The sequence below is a fragment of the Anopheles arabiensis genome, chromosome 2 (genome assembly GCF_016920715.1).
Source record: "Anopheles arabiensis isolate DONGOLA chromosome 2, AaraD3, whole genome shotgun sequence".
Taxonomy (NCBI): Eukaryota; Metazoa; Arthropoda; class Insecta; order Diptera; family Culicidae; genus Anopheles; species Anopheles arabiensis.
In genome coordinates this window covers 2756013-2781593 of record NC_053517.1, presented here as the reverse complement: position 1 = coordinate 2781593, position 25581 = coordinate 2756013, and the positions used below count along the sequence as shown (strand labels likewise).

The 25581-nt window shown below is 48.2% G+C and overlaps 1 protein-coding gene across 3 annotated transcripts in view; it reads left to right on the top strand.

Moving 5' to 3' along the window:
- LOC120893712 (opioid-binding protein/cell adhesion molecule homolog) overlaps nucleotides 1-25581 on the top strand; it is a 68203-nt gene that overhangs the window by 30262 nt on the left and 12360 nt on the right. The window contains exons 1-2 of one of the 3 annotated variants that reach the window (XM_040295765.1): nucleotides 14481-14973; nucleotides 20286-21846. In XM_040295765.1, coding sequence (XP_040151699.1) covers nucleotides 21693-21846 — 154 coding nt within the window. In that variant the 5' untranslated portion in view covers nucleotides 14481-14973; nucleotides 20286-21692. Of the gene's footprint in view, nucleotides 1-14480; nucleotides 15221-20285; nucleotides 21847-25581 lie in introns of those variants that run through there. The other 2 variants (XM_040295763.1, XM_040295764.1) reach the window with 2 other exon arrangements.

Below are 25581 nucleotides of genomic sequence, written 5' to 3'. Positions count from 1 at the left end.
CTGCTCTCTGCCGCACAGGTCACCGAACAGGTCGCACTCACCCACCTAACCCGGTTTGACGCAATACTGCGGCAAACACGATGTGTTGCTTCATCGTACCACCGGCGGGATGTTCCAAGAAACACGTAAATCGGTGATGCTTGAATGGGAAGATGGAGATTACGTACGATCTGTTTGTGTGTGTGTGTGTGTGTGTATGGTGAAAGTTTGCACTGTCTTTATTGAAAAGTAGGTTGAACTGTTGATGCTTTTCCATCGCCCCTGCCTCTTGGTTGTTTTTCTTTGCTGGTTTTGTATTTAACATAGGAAAAGTGTGAGTTTTTGGGAACTAAGGCACTGTGCTCGTGTAAGCAGGGGTTTGCACTTTTAGCACTAGTCGGATATTTACAGCAACCCTCGTGTAGATCATCCGTGTTGAGCTCAAAACAGGGCTTATGTGTGTGTGTGTGTTTCGTATGTTACGAGTTTTGAAAAGTTTCTCCAGAGTGTGGTTGTTGTTTTCAGTAAAGAAAGGTGTCATAGTTGTTTGTAACAACTTTGGTTGTTTGACAGAATGGACAGAATGTCTAGATGCATCTTGCAGAATGGTTGGGAGTAAGTCCGGTGACGGATTGAGTTATGCAATTATTGATTTCAAAACAAAACCTTCTCTTCAATACCACAACCACCGGCTAGCTTTCCTTCTAGCTTAACCTCTATTTCTAATGAAATGTTTTGTATCCTCGCAAAACAATGGTTGGCGGCTTTGTGAGTACTTCTTCTTCTCTCAACAATGCACCGTTCAGCAGCATACGAGAGCAATGCGAGGTTCAAACAGTCTCATCAGCGGCAGAAGATCATTCCTTCCAGAAGCAACATAATTGTATCGTTCGTCTCGAACAGAAGGAAGGAGAGAAAAGAAAACTTGGCATTGTTATTACACTCACCACAAGACAAGCTGTGCTGAGCCTTCGTTTCTTAAGCAGTCAGCATTGCACAGCGGAGAAGCAGAGATGCACCGACAATGGATTGAAAAGTTCATTCATTACTTGCTCGTTGAAAAATTAGCAGCAACCAGCCTATTGTGTGAAGGCACATGCAAGGCAGCATTTCATTTTTGTTTTGTAACAAACCATCGACTACAATGCTGCGGTGCGGTATTGAGATCCCGTTCTCTAGACAATCTCCCGCAGCATGTACGGAGGAGCACCATGTCGGATCCTTCAAGTCTGTGCAAAGAGGCTCCACAAAGCGATCGCTCCACTAGACACTCGGCAGCTGGTGGCTGGTTGGATTGATGAAGGCGCAGAAAGAATGGAAACATCTTGCCAAAGTCAAAGTTCCATCAATATACGAGCGAGGTCGAGCTTTTTTTTTACACATACAACACCACTAGCTCCGTTCGCTCGTACGATGCGAAACACACTTGAGAACACGCAAAGTCTCAATCACAGACAATGTACCAGCATCGCTGAAGTAGATCGCCAAGGGGGCAGGCTGTCTGGTGTGCGAGAGAAAATAAATACACGCTGCTTTATTTGACAAGCTTGTGCATCATAATGAAGAATCTCCCTTCCTTCCGCTGGCGATGAACATAATTTAAACCATCAGTGCACCCAGCCAGTGTTATGCCCTGTGTTCGGTCCGTACGTTGGTTTTTGGAGCTTTTTTTCAACCAGGAACAGACAGAAAAGAGAGGCGCGACAGGCGGGACAGGCATAATAACCGTAATCAAAAGAAACATAACCGTTTATTTCCGACTGCGGGACGGACGCACGGAACGGCAGGCTCGGAATGTCCTAAAGTAGCTGAACCACTTTAGCTACGGCGCTGGCATGAAACTGCCAATCCGGTGATTCGCCTCTGCCTTCTCTCGACATTGGCTTTTTGTGCTGTTTCGCCCGCCCCGAATTCCGATGTCGAGTCGCCCTGCCCTGTTTCGGGGGGAAAAAACCGGACACGGAATTAAACTAAACTGTGTGACTGGCTGTGTGTGTGTGCGAGCTGGAGCATGGGGCGGTTGGCTGGTTCTGCTGGTGATTTTCGGCTTCCTAATGAACCTTCCGAAATTACCATCAGATTTATGTACGCTGCTGCTGCTGCTGCTGCCGGCGAGTCATCATGGTTTGGGGCGTATCGGAAAGAAACGCCACGCCACAAGCGGCTGACGGGCTCGGACCTCTACTTGAAATGAATTTTTATTCTGTTTATTTTGAGGAAGTTGTACCGTGTTGTGCATTTATCCCACTCGTCCTCCCCACTCCCCGTGAAAGTGGAAGCAAAGTGGTAGCAAGATTGATTCATCATCGTTTCGCAAAGCGGGATCCACATCCAGCGGGATCACCTTGTCGTGTTGGACCATCTTTCCGTTCCGTTTTCGGGCAGAGAGTTATCGTTGCTTGCAAAACGGTACCGCAACGAACCGAACAATAGTGGGGCGGATGGTTGGATTTGCCGTACGTTAATATTCATATCTGTTTTCATGCTTGGCTCCCTTGGCGGACAATAGCATCAAAGCTCTCTAGCTGCTGCTATCCGTTCTGTGCCGTTCTGTGGTACGTGCGTTCATCCTTCGATAGTTTTGCGACACGGTAGTCGAGAGGAGTCCTCCGGGCACAATGGAAGACAGGCAGACAGGCAGCAGCAGCAGCAGCAGAATCATATCTTTCTCCTAATCATCCATCTACTTGTGTATTCGACCTTCATATTTTGCGTTGAGACGCCGTCAAGAGAAGATAGACCTGGATGCGGAAAACCGGGAAACATTAATTTGGTTTTGTGCCATTTCATGTTATGATTTCCGTTCAATTGTTTCCACCTTCCCGATTCAATCACTGAGTCAATGTTGGTCCTTAGCAAACAGACACTAATGAAGGGACACAAAAGCGCACCGAACCGTGTGCTGCACAGGTAGCGGAAAGAATCCAACATCAAAGCATTAATAATTTCCACAGCCTTTGCCCAAGACAAACCACGACCACTTGCCAGTGCGTCGTGTTCCGTCCGACGAACGAGTCCGCTTTCTTTCGACTTCCAATTTTCACAATCGTCACCAAGGCGTACCTGTTCATGAGACGGTAATTAATGAACGTCGTGTCTCCCACGTGGTTCCGTTTAAAAATGGGACTGAATAAAAACGAAAAAAAAACCCAACGCCACACCTCAATCGCTTGCGGCCTGCGGTCTGGCGTACCGTGTTAACGTCAAAAAATGTGCCAAATAATGAACAAAGAAATCTGTACCGGCGCTAGAGCCATGTCATGGATGCCAGGCCCCAGCCCAGTCGCCCCCACGGCCGGTGTAATGCTCTAATTTTTATGAATGATTCATTATCCCTAACGAAATCCAGTATTATTCATGGCAGATTTCTGCCCCATTCCTTCACCTTTTTCCATCCCTTTCGTGTCCCATCCCGCGTTTCCCAAGGCTGGACCGATTTTATGAACCGGCTGGTGTGGATGTTCTTTTCCCTGCACACATCGTCGCGCCCCGGCTCTGGCAACGCTATCCGTCTTTGTAATAATTCTTCATCCCACAATAACCGCTCCACCGCCGTCGCTTCCGTCGCTGCTGTCATGTGACAAACGTCACCGAAATGTCATCGTTACGCTGGTTTTTTTTTCGTTGTTCGTTGTACGGGAAACATGATCCTCGTTATCCACGTCCGCTGTGTTCCCATTGTCCCCCTCTTACACTTTCCTCCTGGGCGTGTTACAAAATCTTATTCACCGTCAATAAATAAAATGACGATCGCGCAACCCCTCAAGGGGCGGGGAGGCAAGATCGCACAACAAAAGCGCCAAGCACCGATAAAGCAAACGAGCGAATTTGTATCCCGAGCTGCTCTTGATTGTCAAATGTGACCTCTGAGGGGGGGGGGGGCTGATAGAGGTGAAAGGAGAAGGGTTCCATTGTAATGTGCGAGGTGGGAAATGTGTAAGTCCCATCTGCTTCCCGTTTCATCGTCACACAGGAAATGCCAATGCCTACGAGTCTTTAACAAGATTCCTTTCCCGTGCCCTTTTCGCCCCACTTCCCAGCGCATGGAGCGCAAAAGAACAGCGGTAAAGTTAAGGTACAGCCACAAAGCTCGTGCTCGTTTGTCGCTTCCACTTATTATTTATCTCATAAACATACGGATTGTTCCCATTCCCAACGCTGAACGCGCTGACATGATGGGGGGGCGAAAAAGCTTTATCGACTTTGTCATCGCGTCTTCACTTTCGAACATATCGAATCTCAATCTTTGTTGCCCGTCCCATTCTCACCCATTGCTGTCTCAATTCGTTTGGTTATGAAATGTTTGACAGAATGAAAGAGGGGGGGAGGGGGGGGGCGAGAGAGAGTGAGAGACAGGGTAGAACCCACACCTCGTCATATGTGGGTGTGAAAATGTCGCAAAAGGATATTATGCTGATTGAATTACGCTGTATCCACTGTTCGTTTCCCTGTTTCCGCTCTGTCTGCCAACGGGAAGAGAGAGGGAGAGAGAGCCGTGATACGCACCAACTGTACCACGTGGAACGCACAATTTCCCGCCAGGGATGCTCTCGGACGCTTGCTGCAGTGAGTCGGCACGTGTGGGCAGAACGATAAAGCAGCTACAACTGTTACCCAGCTCCACACAGTACGCGTCCGTAGTAGTAGGCCGTGTGGATATGAACTTTTCTTTGCGTATCGTACGCAGCTGAAGCGCCGCCGTGTGGGGTGAGTGTACAAGCAGTCCCGCTGGGACTCCTCGGAGCAACCTTCGAGTTCGGAGATGGACACGTGGGAGATAAATTTATGAGCAAAATATTAATATTCAATGCGGTTCGAGCGGATGGGGTGTGGGCAAACGCGCAAACATATCCCAACATCCGGCTATACGAAGGGGATCGAAATAGAGGGTAAATTTTTTGGTTCGGATTTAGCACTGGAGTTCAGCTTTATTAGGAAGCGTGCCCACACACAAACACGTGTGGGGTGGGCCCAGGTGTAAGTGCCGATGCAAAAACGAAGGTACGCAGAGGTTTGATGTTGGAGATTGATGCGAAAAATTGGTGTAAGTGTGGGCACACGGTAGCTGGAATTGGTTTGCTGTTATGAATGTTGCCAGAAAAGGGCTGATTTTATGCCTTTGAGCATACGATAAAAAAAACGAACTCCACACAATAAGTAAGATATCAAACAGACCGAACCGGTTTGCGCGGGGCACGGCAGCAAAAAAGAAGGCACGCCGAGATATCACAAACAAGCTGAGTAGCAAAATGATTTACTGTCATCACGACATTTGGCAATTTGAAGGTGGTAAAGATCCGGCGAGATATCCCATCCGGTTCACCTTCGAACGGTATTCCTTCTCCTACCTTTCCTCCTTCACTGCCACCCAAAAAACTGGGCTTAGCCCATCGGTACAAAAGGCAAAACCCCCGGCCGGTTTGTTTGCCGTCGATAGACAAAAGCAGGCACGGCTTCGTTCGGTCCGCGTTGAGTCGAATCCTTTCCTATAGACCCCGGGCTGGCAGAGGGAAAGTTACCACTGTTTTACACAATCATCGTCGGAAGGGATGGCGGTGGCCGCCGCCGACCCGCGAGGCAAGGATAGCGCGACGACACGACAACGAGAGACTCCTTCGGCGAAGCAATAACTCATTCCCGCGGCCGAAAGATGCCGTGCGACAGTGATTTATCGCACCGACACGAAGGTAACCGCTAATAAAGTTTCCATCCGCGCAGGTTCAATACCATCCTTCGCTTCGGGATGGTCCCACTGCCGGATGTTGGCAGCCCGTTGCCTTCCCTTAACGTTCGATCTTCTTCTCCCCCCTCTCGCCAGTTGGCGCTGAAAATGGTGAAATACAGCGGGAAGACAAGAAGCGAGTGCGAACACCTAAATTGCAGCATCCATTCCAATTATGTGCTTCGAAGTTCGAACGCAAAGGAAGCACCGGGCATGTCTGGGTTTGGGAGATTAGTTAAGAATTCGTGACGGCTGTGGATGTAACCGTCCCTTTGGCTACCTTCGCTTGGGCCGCGCGGAGCTCATCACGCGGAAGCCATGGCTGTCGTGAGGATGATGGTAAACGGATAGCTATCGTCCAAAATTGCACCGACTTGCAATCAGAACGGAATAAATCAAACAGCTCCCCAAATGAAGAAAGCTAACAATCCTAATTAAAATTTCTCGTCCCGTTCGTCCTACTCCAAAGTGGGGGGGGGGGGGGGGGAGAGGGAAATTGGGTTGGTAGTACGGAACAGAGACTAACTGGATTTCGTTCCACTCGTTCGGTGCTCGATTGTGGAGGACGGATTCGACGGATTGGAGGACCCGCCCGTGGTATGGAAAACTCGTGCTCAACTGTTTCGCGGGCTGGGCAAAATTGGAATGACGGATGGACAATTACACGGTCGGACAGATTGCATGTATATAGTAGGTGGCAAAATTCGCTAGAAGCAACGCTCTACCCGGAGCGGAGGAAAAGGAAGAGCGTTTACAGGCGCGTTTCATATTTACAGAATGTGTTGAAAACGAGTAACTATGTTGCTAGGATACGGAAAACTGACAGTACATAAATTTAAAATTGTTTCTTTGTACATTGTGGTGTGGGAAAATGCATGGTAAACCGAATACTATTGACGGGGTAGAATAATGACGAACCTTAAACTTTTCGCTACAATGACCGACAATTCTGAGTATGCTCGACCATTATAAATTTGATATTACTTTCCTGTGGAAAACTCGGCACAGTTTGCTATCCACTATCAACGGTAACAATATCAATTACTATTATGAGTAAAAATCCAGCTTTTAAAGCGCACAAACAAACCGATGTAATGCTATATCCATTGGCAAAGTGCACGCCCGAGCTGAAGCAGCCCGAGTAAACATCGTTTACCATACGGACTGACCACGGTAAATACATCCGAATAATGCATTTATTTTCCCAACCTCTTGTGCAAACTGCACCAGCCACCAGGCACCTCCATCCATCGAGTGCGCCCGCATGCAGCACCAGGCGGTTGAAATGATTTGCTCGCCACACGGACACGGAGCCGGTCTCGGAGACTAATTTCACCGAGTTCCGTTTGTACTAGTGATTTCATCGGCTCACGACAGGCGGGACCGAAATTATTTCTTCCCTAACTTTGCCATCGATAATAGCTTTGGCTATTAATCATTTTAATTCGCGTGCTCCGCCGAGAGCTTCCGCGTTCGACCTGAGGCGCAAATCGAGCAAGCACTTCGTATCGAATCGGAGCTCGTTGTGCTCTAGGTTCCAGTTCCAGGGCGAGTACGGTGGTCTCACATTTCCCACCGGGAAGAGAAGAGAACCCGAATCTGGGCCGTGCCGTGGTAAAGGAACGCCAGGTCGAGCGAGTGAACGGCACGTGGTGTGGCCCCTAAGTGACGAGGGCACTCGAGGGTCGTCTAGCGGCTGGTGAAAAGAAAGAACTAATTTGAATAGATTTTATCGCCTTCCAATAATAATAATTTATCACTTGGTGCAATAGTACGCCACGATGTCGTCGCTTGGTGCTGGCAGTGGTTTTGGCATTGGCACTCTCTCTCTCTCGCTCTCTCTGGGGACACTGCTGTACAGTACAGTACAGCCCCAGTGTTCGTGCACCGGTGTCTTTGAATTTGGCAAGCTGCTTGCTCAAAAATATAAGCTTGAAATCCTTTAATCTACCGACCAGCATCTCGCGCACGGGTGGGAAAAGGAAATGCGACCCGGGACAGCTGCACACGTACTCCGGCGTGTGTGTATGTGTTGGGGATGGTGTAAATTTATGCTGAAAAATCGATGGCCATTGATCGTGAAGATTATGCCCGGGAGGGTATCGTAATGCGAAGGGAGGGTTTTGCGTTTATCTTTTTTTTTGTTTTTGGCTCTCGCTGGTGCGGCTCATCGCGTGAAATTCAATATTGTTTTGTGTCTCGCCTCGGTATGGGAAAATGATTATCGCAGAATTTCGATCTGAATGCTTCTGGTCGTCGGTTTTGCAACTCTGTTTGTCTGCTTCTGTACATTTTCTTTTTTTGTTGTTCTTTATTTGCTGAAGTATTGATTGGTGGTTCGATAAGGTGGGCTAAAGTGAACGCTTCGGAGGTCCAACGGAGGATTACTGGACGAAACAAATTGAAGTGTTCCGTGAGGATGGCTCGAATAAGCATTAAAAATAAATTCGTTTTCATAATATCGTGTCATTTGTTTGGTTCTGCTTCTTACACGGTATTTTCTTCAATGTTGTGGTTTCATTACAACATTATTGATTTCACCAGATGAGACTCGTTTGGGAATTAACAGCCACAATAACTATTAAATAATTAGCAGCATAAACGAAAAGCAATAGACCGAACATAAATAAACAAACAAAATGTGCCCTAAAATACGTTTGCAAGCATCAACTTAGCGAACACACAACCACTAACGACCTTTAGAGAATGCTTATTTTCCTATTTTCGCCCCATCTGACTGTGTGCAATGGAACGCATTTTGCCAACTCCAGAAGAAAATGTGGACTATTTCCGCCTGCTTCCCGAGTTTGTTTTGGCCCTTTAACTACACCACAATGTTTATATGCCTTAATCTTTATTTTCTTCCACGAATGAGGTGATTTGTTTTTCCTCCACATCCCCTCCCCCCAAAAACACCAAACACTGGCCCAACTTTATGTGGAACGTGCAGAGAGCGATGGCGGAAAGAAGGAACCTTTCCTAATGGAAATAATGTGAGTGAAATAATAATTTTATTTAGCTCTTCACTTTGCTGTCTGCTTCGCGGCGTGAAAGTTTGTTTCGAAAGCTTCCGGACGTATGTGTGTGTTTTTGTGTGAATGGAAGAAGTGGCTAGTGGAAAGGTACACGAAGAGAGCAGATGCATTGGCAGCAAAGTTTTCGTCCGCCTTTTGGACGGCGGTTTTTTCCTCTGTGTGTTTCACTTCCGGGAGCCACGAAACAACCCCTAGAGTGAACTTGTTTTAAGACGCTCGCAAACCGTCGCTTAAAAGCAAACCCAAAATGCAACCAGCAGCACAATCCCCCCCTCTAAACAAATACATCGAAATGAAACAAACTAGCAAAAAGCGCACCGAGAGGACGTAAACAAGGCAGCAAGAAGTAGTCTTCAAGCAAATGGAAACAAATACCGTTCTGTTTAACGTTCTCTCCTTACCCGCGTGCGCGCGTGTGTGTGTGTATGTTATTGAAACAGTTTTCCACTAACGTTTCGTTTTCATGCCGTTGAGGCAGCACACACAAAAAAGGCACAACAAACAATGCGATAAGGAAAGATAGACGGTGCCTTATGTGATTACCCTCAGACACACACAGCTCAACTGCCTTCAGCTGCCCGGAGCTGTCCGCCAATCGAAAAGCTGCCTGCGTCCACTTTCCTTCGGCTTGGTCCTTTTTTCCCGTACGACGATCGAGCGTCTTGAAGGACGCTTTGGAAAATATTGGTTGTAACGATGAACCCATCAGTGAATCCTGGCAATGGCAATGTATATTTCCGATTTTCTTTGCCACTTTGCCACATGCCTTCGGGACGGATGGACATTGCTCGATTTCGAACGACGAGTGAAATGAATTCCAGTACGCCCGGAGAGCATCAGCGGGGGCCAGTGGGATGAAGACGATACATTAGATAGGAAAATGGCTGAAATTCGTACATGGTTCTTTCTGTGTGTCTTTTGTGCGTGTGTGTGTGCGTGTGTGTTTTAGTGAAGACTGAACGGATACATGAGTAACGCCGGCGGGAACGCACGGAGCTCGAGATAGAAGGGTCAACGAAATTGTTAGCCCGATTTTATGAGAGCGATAATCGAATTAAGAGACGATGATCCAACATTCTCCTGAACCGTACATGTGTGTGTGTGCGCCCGAAAAGCCCCTGGAGTGGTGGGTGTAGGGCCCCGAAATAAATTATGATCTATAAAGTTTCCCTTCAGCGCTCCAGCGTTATCACTTTTTCGGTCACTCACATTTCTTCCCCTTTCTGTTCGGTACCGTCGTAAAATCGGGCGAAATTTTCATTCCACCGATTTCACCAACCACACGTGCAGACACACACGCACACACGTTTTCTTCGGTTGAAAAGAGAAGATTCCTCCGCCATACAAACGCAGCCAAGGATGAAGCAACCGAAACTCCCGTATTCTTTTAATAGCTTTCGATTTGTACGGCACGAAGGGGTGGAAGTTCGGTCGAGGGAGGATACGGTCCGGCATGAGAATGGCTCTATATCGTCGCCGTCGTCACCGTCATTCTTGGACATTCGTCTATTTTTGATCCATTCTGTAGGTTAATAGGACATCGAGACGGGTGATGCAACCCCTTTCTTCGCACCAGCTAACAGTGTGGTTGACAACGAGCTAATGGATCGATAAAATTTCTCCCCTCGAAAATAGTACAAGACAAGGGAATAGCACCCCATGAGCGCAAGATCGATCGCTCGGAAAGCAGTTATCCATCCAACACGATCCTTCGATTGTGGCAAACATCTAAAAAGTGGTCGAAAAAGGATACAACTTTTCGCCGTGGACGCAGCGTGGAGACGGGCGGGCAAAGTTTGGTGGAAAATTGTGTGAAAATTACATCTAATCTAACCGGGGCTACGGAACCACCGGAAAAATCCCAAGCGTCTCTTTATGTTGGTGTGCTTGTGTGCGTGTGTGTCCGTCGACTTTCTAAGCCAATTCCGGTCGAGTTAAATGCATGCGCTACCAGTGCTGGGCGTTATTGTGTGAAACCAGCAGGAAAACTTCAAAACACCGAACGTGACCAGGATGCCGAAAAGGAAATTCGATCGCTTGCAACAGTGGAAAAAGTTGCACGGACAAGGGGAGGAGGGGAGGAGGAGGGGTTGGCGATGAACTTTGGATCAGGACCTCACAGACAAAGCGAACAAAACGAGTCAACGAACGCGTTTCCATGCAAAGCTCGCACAATCTAGCTCGTTCGGTTAGGGAAGTTTTTGTTCGGGGTGAAAGTTTTCCCAAAAGCTCGAAACAAACTTTCCTTGTGTGTAGTGGTCAAAGGCTACTACTGATCAGTTTCATGATCAAGATAAAGCTAAAAGTGAGCAAAATAACAATATTCTACCAGACCAACTGGAACTAGCACATTATTTTACATCAAACGGCACAGCTTCATGGAAAACTAAATATTAATTTCGATATGTTTGGCCCACCTTTTCTCGAGAAACCGATGGCGTGATGAAAAATATGCGCCACAGAAAGAGAAAAAATCGGCGCTGCCTATTACCTCCCCATTCAATAAACAGCCGAACAGCAGATCAAAGCAGCGTTGCATCCAATCCAACGGTCCCGCCCCGGTTTCCGGCGGGAACTAATATCAATATGCGTCAATGCGCCTGGGCCTGGGACCGGGAACTTTTGTCACCAAGTGCCAGTACAGACAATGTAAGCTGCGGCCGATCCGTACCGGCCGGGGCAGTACCGATTGTTCCGGTGCTGAATGCGTTTGAAGTTGTTTTTATCAACACTGGATTAGTGGAATAATAATAAACTATCCAAAGGCAACGCAACGGAGCTACGGGCAGAGCAGGAAGTAATCAATATATACAGAACGGAATGGGTTTCAGCAAGTAAAAAAACATGGAAGTTTTTGTAATTCAAATTTACAGGATCAATCGAAACGGAAAAACATATTTACTTCCTTTTTAACATTTGCACTCGTTTTCATCCCTTATCCCCAAACTATTACGACGTTTCGGGGAATAGATGTGCCTTTGTCGCTTTCATTTTACAGCAAAAAGTGTTGATTGGGACGCACCCACACACACACACACACACACACTCATCGGGTTGACTTTTCTTTGCTCATAAATCGTTGCCAGATTTTAATTAAAAATCGGACCATCACTGTCACATGCACATACACAATTTTCAGTCGCCATGCCGCATCTCGTTTTATGTCCCTTTTCAACTCTCACTTTCTCTCGCACATGTTCTGCACCCCTTTTCTCTCTCTCTCTCTCTCTCTCTCTATCTCTGTTTCGCTCATATGTTACCGTGTTGATAGATGACGTTTATCATCGACCGAGCGTTTTGTGGTTGCTTCGATTTTGAAAATCGTACTTTTGGGTTGTTTTGCTAACACAAAAAAATGGATGTGCTCATCATGAGCTAGCTTGTCCAGCGGCATGCCAACCAGTCCATGGGCAACATGCTCCAGTTGGTTGGTGGGTCACACCATTTCTCAGAACACTCTGCGTTTATTTATCTTCCAGTTGACATTGCACGGTACCGGAGGCAGTGTGAAAAGCAAACCCTGCGCTCAAAAACAAAAAAAAAAACAGAATAAATCTTTTCAATTAAAAACGCAAACCGTGGACCGGTTGCGCTTAGTTTAATATTCGGGTATTTATCTTGTTTCACTTTTCGCCTTTTGTTGGTTCCATGTTTTTTTTGGACGTTATAAAGGCCCGCGAGACACGCTGGTCACAGTTCGGCTGTGCAGCAGCATTGTCGGTGTGGCACATGTTCGCTCTAACATTTAAATTCATGCAAAACGCAACAAAGACCGTTAGGAATTGGCCTCCTCTGCCTCTTCGTCTGACCGTTCTTGCCCCTCCGTCTGCTTCCATTAACCTTGACAATGCCGTTTGGGGTGGGACACAAACTTCCATCCAACAATACTGCGGCGACCTCACTCCCTCGCTCTGGTTGTTGTCCGGTCGGTATGTAATGGATGGATAAAATTAATTAGTACACCACATGTCTCCGAACAATGGGGCTTTTAACAAGGCTCTTAACTGCCCACTGTCTCGCCACATTGTGTCCGGCGATGTCCCAATTTGGGCTGACGAAACGTGAGACTTTCGTTGGGTGAGTTGTGTCCATCGGATGCTCTGTGCGTACGTACAACTCCATTCCCTTTAAGGTCCGGTGCATGGAACTTTTTTTTGTCTCCTTTCTCTGACGATAAACATAAACCTTCCCCTCAACTTTCCGCTGCTCCACCTGCTCTGTTGGTCGTCGGCTAATGCTCGGGCATTTATTGTTGTTGTTCTTAGTTTATTTGGCAACAGTAAGGCTTGCTGTGTATAGCAAAAAAATAATACGCACAGTGATGCTTCAAAATGAACACTTTACGAGATCGGGAGTCATGCGTTCATTCTCATCCCGATGAACCTCTCCGGCTCTTGCTCGGTCGTTTCCACTCCTCCGATCCGTTGGCTCTCCAAAAAACCAAGAGGAACCCACCAAACGACCGGGCATGCGATGCAAGGGGATGCAATAAATCATTGGAATGTAACGAAAAATGTGACAGCGTGAAAGAATGTCTCCGGTGGATGGAGGAGAACCACCACCGGATCATAACACTCCGTTTCTCGGTGTCGGGCCAGGCGTCGCAGCAAGGACCTTGAAAGCAATTCGTTCACGTAGCTGTCCGCTCCACGTCGACTTACGCTGACACCTCGCGTGATCAAAGCGATATCAAGATGTGTACGAGCTTTCACGGTGGCACTGTGTGTGCGCCCGGAACGTAGTTCCTCGCCCAGCTCTAGCCTCGGCTGGTAAAGGTAACGTGATCTCGATGTCACCATTTATCTCCAACTATGGCACTCACCAGCCAGACCGTGTGTCCTTCATTATCCCTTTTATGGATCATCGTTAGCGGACGTGTCCAACCCTCCCTCCGAGCCGGTGCTGTGTGTAAGGAATGTTCATCAAACGAATTCCCACGGATTCGACCAATCGGATCTCGCGTTAATGCGGCCATGCACTCTGGTCTGGAGGCAAAAGCAAATCGATAACCTTGCCACCGCCAGCGGCTACTTTTCCCCGCGCACCAATGTCGGGAGGAAGGCAGGGATATAACGATTCCATTTCAACGCAAACCTTTGCAGCATTGACACTGGCTTCCCTTGCACCTTCTGCCCCGCTTTACCGCATGCACACGATTGATTTGTTTTAAATTATTCATCCCCATGCACGCCGGCACAGCCCGAGAGTGCTGACTTCAAATGGAACCGCGCGCGCCATCGATGCTCCTTAATGCTAATGCCCACTGAGCCACAGTGTGGCCGTCCTTTGACTGTTCCCTTGCCCCACCATCACCGGACCCGGATGGTTCCGGTGGCTGCAGCACGTCCGCGTTCCGGCAAGATTTCCTCTGAGAGTCATTTATTGCAACTCCCAGCACCCAGCACGACCAGTGGCAGCGACCAGTCGTCCCCCGGTGGAGTTCAGCCGCGGAGTCAACAGTGCTAGCGACGCAACCGTCCGCAACCGGATGCTGTGCTATCGGGTGCTGCTGCTGCTGACGGAGTTCCGGAGTGCCGTTCGGGTGAGTTTCGGTGGCTCGCGGTCCTCGCGTCGGCGCAGAACGCCCTGCGTACGCTCGGGGGATCTCGGGGCCGGTCTTCCGTTCACCAGAGGGAAAAAAGGGGAGTGCGACCTACACCGGTCGGTGTAGAGTTCATGCGTTACAGACTGCTGGACGCCTGGACGGTTTTGGGTAGATCGGCGAAGCGATGATGTCGTTGCGGCTGTCAGTATCAAACGATCGCTGGCCGGCGCTGTACGCTGTCTGGCGAGTGTGCGGGCGATGCTGTCGTACCCGTGACCGTGTTGTTGAATAAATCATCAACGAACGCATTTGACAGTTCTGTTGTTGTTGGTTGAGCGACGACTGTTGTTCTTCGTCGACTGTTGCTGGTGACGCGGTTGCTATAGTTTATGTGGATTAATGTGAAGGACTGCTAAAACAAGTGTGTGTGTGGAAATTAAGTAGCATCTCCAAAAGATCTTGTCCAAATTCGTAACTCTCGTGCTAAAGTTCAGACATCAGCTGTTGGTGAATTAACCGTCGCGGTGGTTAGTGTGTCATGCATATTTAACACTCGCTCTATCCTTCTGGTCGGTCTGGTTGCATCCCTTCCAATCGCATTCGCAATAAGAAGCAGTCAATTCCACCCGGGAATGCGAGCGCCTGCCCCCAACGGGTTCGCGCTAGCTAATGGAAGTTTGATCAGTGCAAAAGTGAGTTATCGTTATCGACTTATCGGTTAACCGTTCCCAAAGGGCACTTACCCGGGGAACGCTCGCCCTGCGGTTCACTGAAAGCGGTGTCTGGTGCGTGATGTGTGTAGCCATGGCAACGACCGTCTGAAGGTGTATATAGTAGACGCACTGCTTCTCATAACCCCAAAAGAGCATCATCTAGCGGCGCGTGGATTAAACGGCTAAGGTTTCATTGGTGGAAAGCGCGGGAATAACCAATAACCAGGTACGAACTGATCGGGTTTTTACTGTCTATCGATACCGAGCACGCTGGGTGCAATTCTCGTATCTTCATGTTATACGATCGCCCATCCACACAAACCACACATGAACACACACACGCACCTGCAAGTGGCAAGAGTCGTTTGCGAAAATGAAGTTCATTCACTTGCGCGCAATAACCGCAAGCAAAGGTGTGGGTGTGTGTGTGAGGGGGGTTACGTGATACCGTAGTAAGATAATCCTCCAGTTAGCATCGCCACAGATCAAAACACCGGCACCTGAACGCTGCTGGGAGGGAAAGAAGCTCAAACATTCCAAGAAGAAAAAGGCAAAACATGGGAAAGTAAGAAAACTCTCCACAAGAAGCAGCAGCATTAAATATGATTATATGCATTATTAACGCTTTTACGATACCGAAAAGGTAATTTTGCCGCGCACAGCTTTCGTAGCGCAGCGGGTTGCCGTTGCGTTTTCTTCATCAGCGCTAAGTGTTTGGGGTGTCATGTTTTCCCTGCGCGCCTTTCTCTTCCTTCCCTTTCCTGCTCGCAAAACCGTGCAAAGCGCAGGCAAGCCAAATAAATGATATTCCCCTATTGGGAGTTGCGTTTTTATCGCACGTGTTTAGAAGCGGTTTGATATTTGTTGCCCAACCGTCGTGCGTTCCTCTTAACTCGAATCTCTCTCTCTCTGTCGCTTCCCACGAAGCTCAGAACGTTTAATGGCTTGGAAGAGACAAAAAACGATGATGCTCTGGGGGGGGGATGGATGCAGGAGGTTGTAGGAAGTCCCATTGGAAAATTGCTCGATTGCCTCGTTATCGTGCCGTTACATAAATGGAAGAAATTCCCCCGAGTTAGCCACACAGTGCCGACTCGGTTCAGCGGGCGAAATGGGCTTATTATATTCACTGGCTGCTAGTAACCTCCTACCCACCCACCCGGTGGGCAACATCATTTATGTGTTGGTCCAACTTTAAATTGTTTTCCAACTGCAAACTATTTAGTAAAAAGCTCGCAAACAAAATGCCATTAGAGATACTGTCACAAAAACGGTGACTCGCTTTACCTCTGCCCTTTGGCATTTACAGAGTGAAACATAGGGAGAAAAGGAAGGAGAGAGAGAGAGAGAGAGAGAGAGTGCGAGCTTTGGGTGGGTTTCTCCTTTCAGTTAGTCGCGCTGGCCGGGAGCCAAGCTGGCCGGCCAGTTGTTCAGAAAATTTCTCATTAAACTCCGGAAAGATTCGCCAGATATGGGGAAATTGACTACTGGCAGCTGTCTGTTACCGCAAATGACGGGTTAGGATTGTAATTATAAGTTACTCCCTGCCCGGAATGGCATTCCGCAGTTGTTGATCGTCCTGTGTCCCTCGTTTCTGTCCCGTGATGATAACCCCCTCCTCCTCTGCTAGCAATAAAGGATTGCTAAACTTCCTCCCAATCTCGTTGCCGTTGCGTTGTTGCAGATGAAGCTGACGGTTGAAAGGGAGATACACGATATACGACCTTCCGGTTTCCAACTTCCGGTTTTTTCATGTTTCTTACATTCTTTCTGTCCCATCTTTCCGAAGCGTGTCAACGCGATTGATTGTCATTAAGCTCTGTGGATGGTGGGTTGCTGGAAGAAACGGTTCCATCATCAAATTTTACCCCGTTTGGTACGAGCTTTTTTATTTGCCGACGCAACCGAAAAGTCGCTCCCGACCGAGTAAACATTCTTCGGAAAAATGGGCGTAAAAAGGGGTGAAAACAAAATTGAAACAAACCAAGCGAACGCACCGCACCGTCGCCTGGAACGATAATGAAATTCTTTCCATTTTCCGACTTTGTGCCTTTTTACTTTGTGATGTGCCGCTGTGTAGGGACATCCGGTCACAAAGTGTGTGTGTGTGTGCGTGTGGAAGAAAATGTAAACTTTCCGACCCCTTTCCAGCCCCTCGAACGCTCTTCTTCGTGGCTTACAGAGGGGGGCGAGCGAAACTTTCCTGTCGCCCCGTGCTGTGTGCCGTGGACACGGGCTGGTTACTTTGTATGGACCCCCCTTCGTGGAGCTCGCGGCAGACATTGGAGGTGGTTGGACATTGATTGAGGGCCCCCTGGTTTTGATCCCCGATGGTCGATGGAAATCGCGCCGCAATTTAATTTAAATCGCCGCCAAGAGAGAAAGCCATAAAACTTTTACTTCGCGTGCACCCGTGTCCGTCTTCGTGGCGTGTTCTTTCCCTCCGACACATTGAGCATTCTGCGTGGACACTCCAAACAGGGGGGTTGGGTTGCTGTGGTTGTTGTTGTTGTTTTTAACATCCCAAGAGCATCCCATCGGACAAGAGCGCAAAAGGGAATTGGGAACAATTTGCGAACGTTGTTGCCAAGTCTTTGAAGATGCGACATCGTTCGTCGCTCGTTTCGGGCGAAAGTGACCAGTGTAAGAGAAAAATTGAGCCACTAATATAAAAGATCAGCACTTCCGTAGATCAAAGTCATGCAAAATGGGGTGGGGGAAACAGGCATAGGCGGGAGAGAGAGAGAGAGAGAGAGAGAGAGAGAGAGAAAATCTCTATTAAGAGCACTTTTGTAAGAAATCCTACCAAAGCAAATACCTGAGTAAAAATGGAGAAGAAAATTGCCATTTCGGTATTTCTGGTTTGCAAGCAAGCTAGGGGCCTACGTGTTGAAATGAATGCAAAATTGAAAGCCAAAATTGTCTTAGATTATTTAATTTACCACCGGAACCAAGCGACTCCGGTCGGCGGGTGGTGTAGTTGCCTTTTTTTCACTCTCCCTCCATACCATCGCCTAGACCGGATTGTGTTTTGTTCACCTGTAAGCGGTAGTCAAAAAAAGAAAACGCCCGCCAGATCCTCCTAATGGAGGACAAATGCACAACCGACGCTGCTTTGCTTACAGTCTTCTTGGAAGTTGCGTTTTATTTTTCCCATCCGCGTACATGGCGCTTTCGAGGAAAAGCAAAGCAGGAATTCAGCGTCGTCGGCGTCTTCATCAGCATCGTCGAGAGCCAATTTAGGCATTCATCTTTTCATTTTCTAAGAGCCTGATCGTGAGCGCTTTGTTGTCCTGTTTGGTTTTTGCCTCCAGCCATGCCAAGTTCTTAAAAATAAAGTAGCACCCACCCAAAAGCAAGGAAGGCACGTATTCAATACGTGCTCGGAACGGTTCCACACATATCCACTGAGCCGCCGCCGGTTTGAAACCGTCTCCTCATTTGCGGCAGAAAAGTTTTATTGAAATATTGTTTGAATTAAATTTTACAGCCCACAAGCTGCTTTCTCCGCCTCCATTTAACGATCGATCGTTTTGAAGGGTTGGGACGGAGGAGGCGAGGCGGGGGCGCTACCGATTAGCTGGTGGAATTAATACACCTTTCATGTGCATCGAAATGTGAACCACGTGAACCACCCACTCGCACTCAATCCAGTGGAAAGCATCTTCTCCGTTTATGTCTTTCATCGGATGAGTTAGGTATCGTTCGCCTTTTTGAGGTTAAAATTTAACGACATCTCCAGCACATTCCGGCTCCAACTCGAAGGCTTTCCACACTGTCTCTCTACGTTCTGGCAGGGTAGACTGGGGTTGGGTGAAAGGGTGTTGAGTTGTCTTGCGTCCGGAGCTTTTAGAGCCTCCTTAAAGACAACGTGACTGGTACGGGAGAGGACATAAATCTTCAACTGCTTGCTAATGGGCGATAAATGTAAAGAATGGGGGTGTGGGACGGTTTTAACCCACCCAGGCGGCCCGGTTGCTTCACTGACTGAACGAAGTGAATGGTTTTGTCTTTTGGGGTCTCTTTTCGGGGAAGGTGTAAAACGTGACCCCAAGAAAGTGATGCCCCCTACTCCGGAGGAGGGGTGAGAGCATTAAGCATCTTGACCAGTTCCCTTCCTTTATGCTCGAACTGCTGTAATGAGGAGTTTGGCGAGGAGGAGAAGACGGTTCCCTTTAAGCAGCAGGCCCATGATTTTGCATTTCATTCCGCTGAAAGCGTTTCATTAAAAGGAATGTTAATGGAATGTTAATATCTACCGGTTATACGGCTGTTGAACGATCTCTGCTCGTGTTCGTGTTCAAAAGAAATGCTGCCATGTGATGAATCTCCTTATTACATTCCTCTGCGTAACGCTACTTCATGTTTTGCGTTTCAGCTCAAGCTACAAGGTTAAAGTTTCACTCACAGCCACCAGAATCGTATCTCCGCACATCGACGACTGTTGCATGTTTCATTTGCTTCAATATTGGCAGACGGTTGCGCGGAAAGTCCCGAAACTGGAAACCATGCAGGGAGGGCAAAAACACCCGTGATCATCCGCTACACGCCAAGAGGCGAAAGTTTTCCAATTTGCCAAATGGACTTGTGGCTGTTGCGTTTGATATTAACTTCAAATCAGCAAATCGACACCGACTCATAAACATCTTGCTCGCTGCTAAGAAGCTAACACAAACAGAACAGATTCTTGCCCGCGGTTTACGTAGCGTTTGCGGGGCGCAATCGTCGGTGTATGTGTCTCGCCTACGACAAAAAAGCTCTCTACCCTTGCGTGGATGGAATGTTGACAGCGAAAACCATCCCGCCTGTGACATTCAAAGACACGATTCTTCGTCTCTGCATCGAGCAAGAAAAAAAAGGAAAAGCGTGAAATTAATCTTCTCTCAAAAAGTGCTCTCGATACGCCATTCGATTCGCCTTCGAACGAACCACCCTTTGTAAACGGCTGTTGTAATTTCGCCCGCAGAAAAGCGTAAACGGCGGTTACTGCGAAAACAATCTCGCTCGATTGTCAAACAGCAAACCGAACAGCAGTGTAAATAGACTGAAGGAAGGGGAAAATGGGGACTGAAAGAATGAACAACCACAACAGCAGGCGCATCCTTCCGTGCAGGGACTACGGGCGAAGGGAATGGATATCATTTTCCAATATCGCATTACGTAATGTACAATATTTGCGCAAGCGACCACTTCTGACAGCGCAGCATAAATAATTTACTTAAATCGATGTAAACCCATCCGCTAAGAGTAGTATCCCTTATCTTTCTGACCTCTTCTCTTTCTGCTTTCAGACTTGCGGCCACTGCCCGGGCACGCACGCTTGCTTCCTGCACGCACGGACACGGCTCCCGGGGAATCAACACCGGAAACCTCAAGGACGACCACATCCGCTAGTGTCTGTGTACGCGTGTGCTTTCCTCTGTGTGTGTGTGTAGAAGTATGTGGAGTGTAGCTAGCAATTTGTGCGTGCGTGCGAAAACCCGTATCTCGGGCCCGTCGTAAAAAGTTATCGCAAAGCAAAAGGGTGATTTTATTAGAATACTGACAACATCTGACGGACTGCGTGCGGTGGTGCCTAAGTAAATAAAACGGCCTATTTGCACTTTCTTTCTCGTGGGTGAAAGTGATGTGGGCTCGCATCGGTTGGTACGTGCGCCGGAAGGCTTACACTGGCACTGGCACTTGGTCCTTAATTCTGCGCTGAACTGCCGCGTCAGGATGTGTCCGTGAGTTGCTTCGCACGTTCGCCGCCATACTGCCTGCGCGCTTCCTTAACGACGTACCGATTCTAATCTGCCCTGTAGCACGCCCACTGCAGTTCAATGGGCGAATGATTATTACGATTATTGCTAAACAAACACACACACACTCATCTCGACAACAACAGAGTGAACTGAGAGAGCCTTACGGCGCCCTTCTGAAGAAATAGGAATGTGCGAATTTGACAACCCGTGTCGCACGTCACAGGATGTGCGAATATGATGGCCAATAAAGGCGAAGGACAACAGCAGTGCGCTCGCTGGCTGCCAAAAGGGTTAACGACGGAACGCAAGTGCTTATGCGTATCGAATCGTAGATATCGGCCAGATTGAGCCCTAGGGAGTGTGGAGAGTGTGGGGCGTTCCGTGCTGGTAGAGACATATCTCGAAACCTCGCCCGAAATGACGGTCGTCGTCGACTTGACTCATAAAACGATTTTCCACAGCAGCGGCCGTAGTGAGCGCCCGGCTCTTTTTTGGCCCATCGGCCCAAACGAAATCGAAAATCGGAGCAACAGCACACAGCAGCGAGAACAAGTGTAAAGTGTGAAGTGTGGGTGGGCGAGCTAAGAAGGCCGCAGTGGGGTGAAAGTGGATTTTTACAAAATTTATGAAACGACCAATCCCAAACGGTTTTTGGGCGAAAGGGCGGTTTTGCAAATCGTAGCGCTTCTCCATCTGGTTCCGTCATAGTTAAGTTTTTTTTGTTGTTGTTTTTGCGTGGTTTGGAAACATTTCCCGCCCCGACCCCCAGTGTGAACGACCCAGCAACGAAGGACGTGCAGCTAGGCACAAGTTTCACCAACCCTCAGTCATCGAAGATCCGGGTTGCAACTTCTCTCTATCGAACCATCTCAAGTGTGTGTGTGCGATTCTGTGCGTGTTGTCGTCCCGTTCGTTCGTTCGGTGTACGTGATCGGTATAAAAGCGGCAGAAATTATGTACGACGGTTCGGGCCGACCTTCTACCGGTGGGGCGGCGACGCCCTGGCCCACCCGACCGGCTACGACCCGCAGAACCGGCGCTCGACAGCGAACAGTTCCGGCCGGTGGATTATTGCTGTGGCTGGGACTGCTGACGATGTTTGTCAAGGGTAAGTGTTGGGACGGAAACAGATGAAAGAAATCGAATCGCTCAAGAAAAAGAGAAAAAAAAGACGGGAACAGAATTTTCCCGAGTGAGGAAGAACGGAGCCACTCCCTACCAACGGTGTGTTTGGTTTCGGAAATGGTCACGTAGCACGTGTTTGCAAATCCGTTGGAATTTCCAACTAGTTTACCAAAGCACAAGTATCCCGACGATAAGGTCGGGTGTCCCCGTTACTGGCCGTGCCGTGTCTTTAAATTATGGGAAAAGGAAATTCAAAAGAGCAAGAGAGACAGACAGAGAGCAGAAAGAGGAGAGAGTGCTAAGAACTCTCGACCGGCAGGGCAGACAGTAGGCGAACGTTATTATTCCACACACATGCTCTTGCATCGATCGAGCTGATGATCAATCAAGATATTATGAGATTGTGATGACTTTCAACATCTTGCCAGCACTGGCGGGGACAGGGTAAGCTTGCAAAAAGGGATTTTCCCCGAAGTGAAGATGCTTCAAGTGTGTGTGTGATAATACCGGAACGTTTTGCGCTTCCGGTTGAAATGTATTTCAAACCCTCTCCAGTTTAAAGAAGCTTAAGCAATCACGAAAACGATGTGCAGCAAAACGCTTTATTCCTTTCCCGACTCTCCCGAGACGAGAGGAAGGAATGGGAAAATGATTAGCTAAACGACCAGACTGATTAGACCGAGGCGAGGCGGTACATTAAAGCGATTTAAAGCGTAATCCCGACCAGGCAGGGCGAATTTAATTATGTGCTTTCGTGGTGGTGTGTGAACGCGAAGCTTTTTAATTACAAGTTATCTGAGCTTCGCGTGAAAAGCCCTTTTTCTGGTTTCTGGCTCTTTGTCGGTTACTGCTCGAAGCAAAAACTGCACCCATCCATGTTGTTGCGCCACGTTATTGAAAACAATATCTCTTCTCGTTAGGAACGTCGCATCGGAACGTTCGTTTTTTGTTTGGTGTTTGGTGGGTAAGATTTATTTTCCACCCTGAAAAACACCAGCTCATGTATACATACTACACTCACGGACTGGTTTTGTGGTGTTGTGGTGTTTTTTTTTGTCGGAAAAGTGGATGCGACTGATGCGTAAATTAAACCAAACGACAAACACTAGCCTCTCGCCTCTCCAGCCTAGTGATAAATGCCCGGGTCGATGGCAGATATTTGTGACCCCAAAACCGGCCTGCTTACTGAGCAAGGGGCAGGAAGTGGACTGGGACTCGCCCTCAAAAGGATACTCCGTTTCAATCGTTTGCGGTAACACGGGTTTCGGGATGAGCCACGTTCATAATTTACGGTTGACCTCAAGTGTTGATTAAGTACGCTTCCGATAGGTTGATTAATTATTACCCAAGCCACCCCCAAAAACGCTCCACAGCTCAATCGAACACCGCCGGGTGCGGTGTGACCTGTGTCTGTGTGTGTTTGTGTGTGTGTATTGGAAATAAAACACGACTAGGTGTGGAAACTTGGGTGCGCGCAGGACAACAGTGTGATGACGATGACTCCGGATCGGAACCATCAATCATGTGTCGGAATGCGAGCTCTCTAAAGCATGTCAAATGCAAACGCTTAGACGCTCGAAGCAGGGCAGCCAATGAGTGCTAAAATTGAATGAGAATTTATCCCCCCGAGGCAGTTCCGTTGCCCTTCTCTGCTCCATTGCTTATTGAGTGTCGTTCAATTTATGTGAGTGGAGAGAGAGAGATAAAGCGGGTCCTGTGCATATGGCGAGGTTTTAGTTAGGTTTTGGACAGTCGGACAATGTTGTTTGGAAATGGTGCTTCAAAGGGAAAACACATACACGGTCAAATAAATCTCCCCGGCCAAAAAAAACACGATCTTTGTGCAAGTGCAATGATAGAAAATGACAATCCATCAATCATGTTTTTCTGGGCTGCTTCGGATCAATTTTAGTTATTTCATTTCCTTTCCCTTTTGTTATATCCCTGGATGTGTTCGGGACGCCCTTTTTTGTTGGTATGCTGCCCTTGTCCTATTCCAATCGTGCCAAACACACACACACACGTATACACATGGATGTTATGTTGAATGTTTTTCAGGCGCGCCTATCCGTTTAGCGCTTTGATTCGTACAAGCTCCCGGTACCATTCAAATACATCGATCTTGCAGATCCATACAGCCGGTGTGGACCCTTTTTCTTGTGTGCTTTCTTCTGCTTGGTCGGTCGCTTGGGTTGACCTGCCGAAAGGGCTCTAGGGGTAGGGGGATGGTTTTGCAAAAGGACCAGCGAATCCTTTTTCTGCTGCTACAGCATGCCGACAGATGGTGGAGCGGAAAAAATACACCCGTGACCGTGACCGAGCTAGTGGACCGAGCAGTGGGTGAGTGGATTTCCCCGAACTGAACGAGGATCGACCGCAAGACTGTGTTGAAAAGGGCGGCAGCAGCAGCAGCCGGAATATGTCCTTCCGGAGGCATTCGAATAGAAAGAAAAACATCCCCCCGTTCCCGTTTTGTCCAAGTGGCGAGGCAATTGGGGAAGTAGTTTTCCTTTCAGTTTTCCCTCCCAGCTTTGCGTTTGCTATCGAGAAGCGTTCGCTCCGCCAGCCGGTCCTTAAACCGGGATCAATAGCGATTCCGAGAGATTTGCCGAACAAAAGCCAATAATGCTTAAACGTGCGCTCGTGTGTGTGGGTGTGTGCAGTGGAGAGAACAGGGCGCAGGAACTCGACGGGGAAAATCCTCTTCAGGGATCCCCTGCTCACACGCATCGAATACACACATTCACGAATGCTTTCCGCTAATGCTTGAACAACCTCATTTTGCAGGGGGGTGAGCATGGGGCTCGAGCACAAGCAAGAAGGACACATAAAAGTGGCCAACGTGCTTTCGGGGGGGCTGGCGGGTGTGCGAAGCATTGAAGCGAAAAGCAATAGAGCAAAACTTTATCGCCCACCGAGGCGAGTGTTTCCGCGAACTGGTGTGGGGTTGGGTGTGGGAACCTATTGCTCGACCCCTCGGAAGCGGCTTACGGATGTGGAAAGTTTGGCATTTGTTTGTCGGTGGTTCCCGCTCGCACGCGCAACATCCTCAGATGATGATGGCGATGGTGGTGGTAGTGGTGGTGGGTGTGCATTATTGATACAACCCAATAAGCGCCATTTTAAAGCACAAAACCCTGCATAGCTGAAGGTCTCTGTTTAACGGTGAAGGTGGGGTTTAAGGGCGATGGAAAAAAGGGAAGCTTAGATACCGTCAGTTTATGTTATCTTTTGTTTTACAATTTCTGAGAAATAATTTGTGGGGTTTTTTCGTTTTTCCTCTTTTTTTCGTGCTGGAAAGTTAGACAGTTTCCTGGACAGAACGTGTCTTTACTGGGCTTCTCAAAGGCAACCGGCCCCGGCACACGGCACCTCCAAATCACATAAGCGATTATGTTGCATAAGTTATTGGGGCATTGAGGCGAAGAGCCGACCGACCACCAACGGTGATCATTTGATCCTTGTTAGTAGCGGTCCGCGAAGAGCCTTGGTTTGTCTGGTCCCAGCGGAAATAAAGTCGTTCGATAAGACTGTTACGACCAAATTAGGACCACCAGATATAGCAGCCCAGGCGGAAGAAGAATGCATCTTACAACCAGTTCCCCGAACGTCGAGCTCGACTGGAGCATTCCCATCTCACCGACAACACTCGAAGGTCCGTGGCCTGTTCATTCACTAACCGTTGCTCATTTGCATAAGTGGTTCAGTGTGCCGCCGC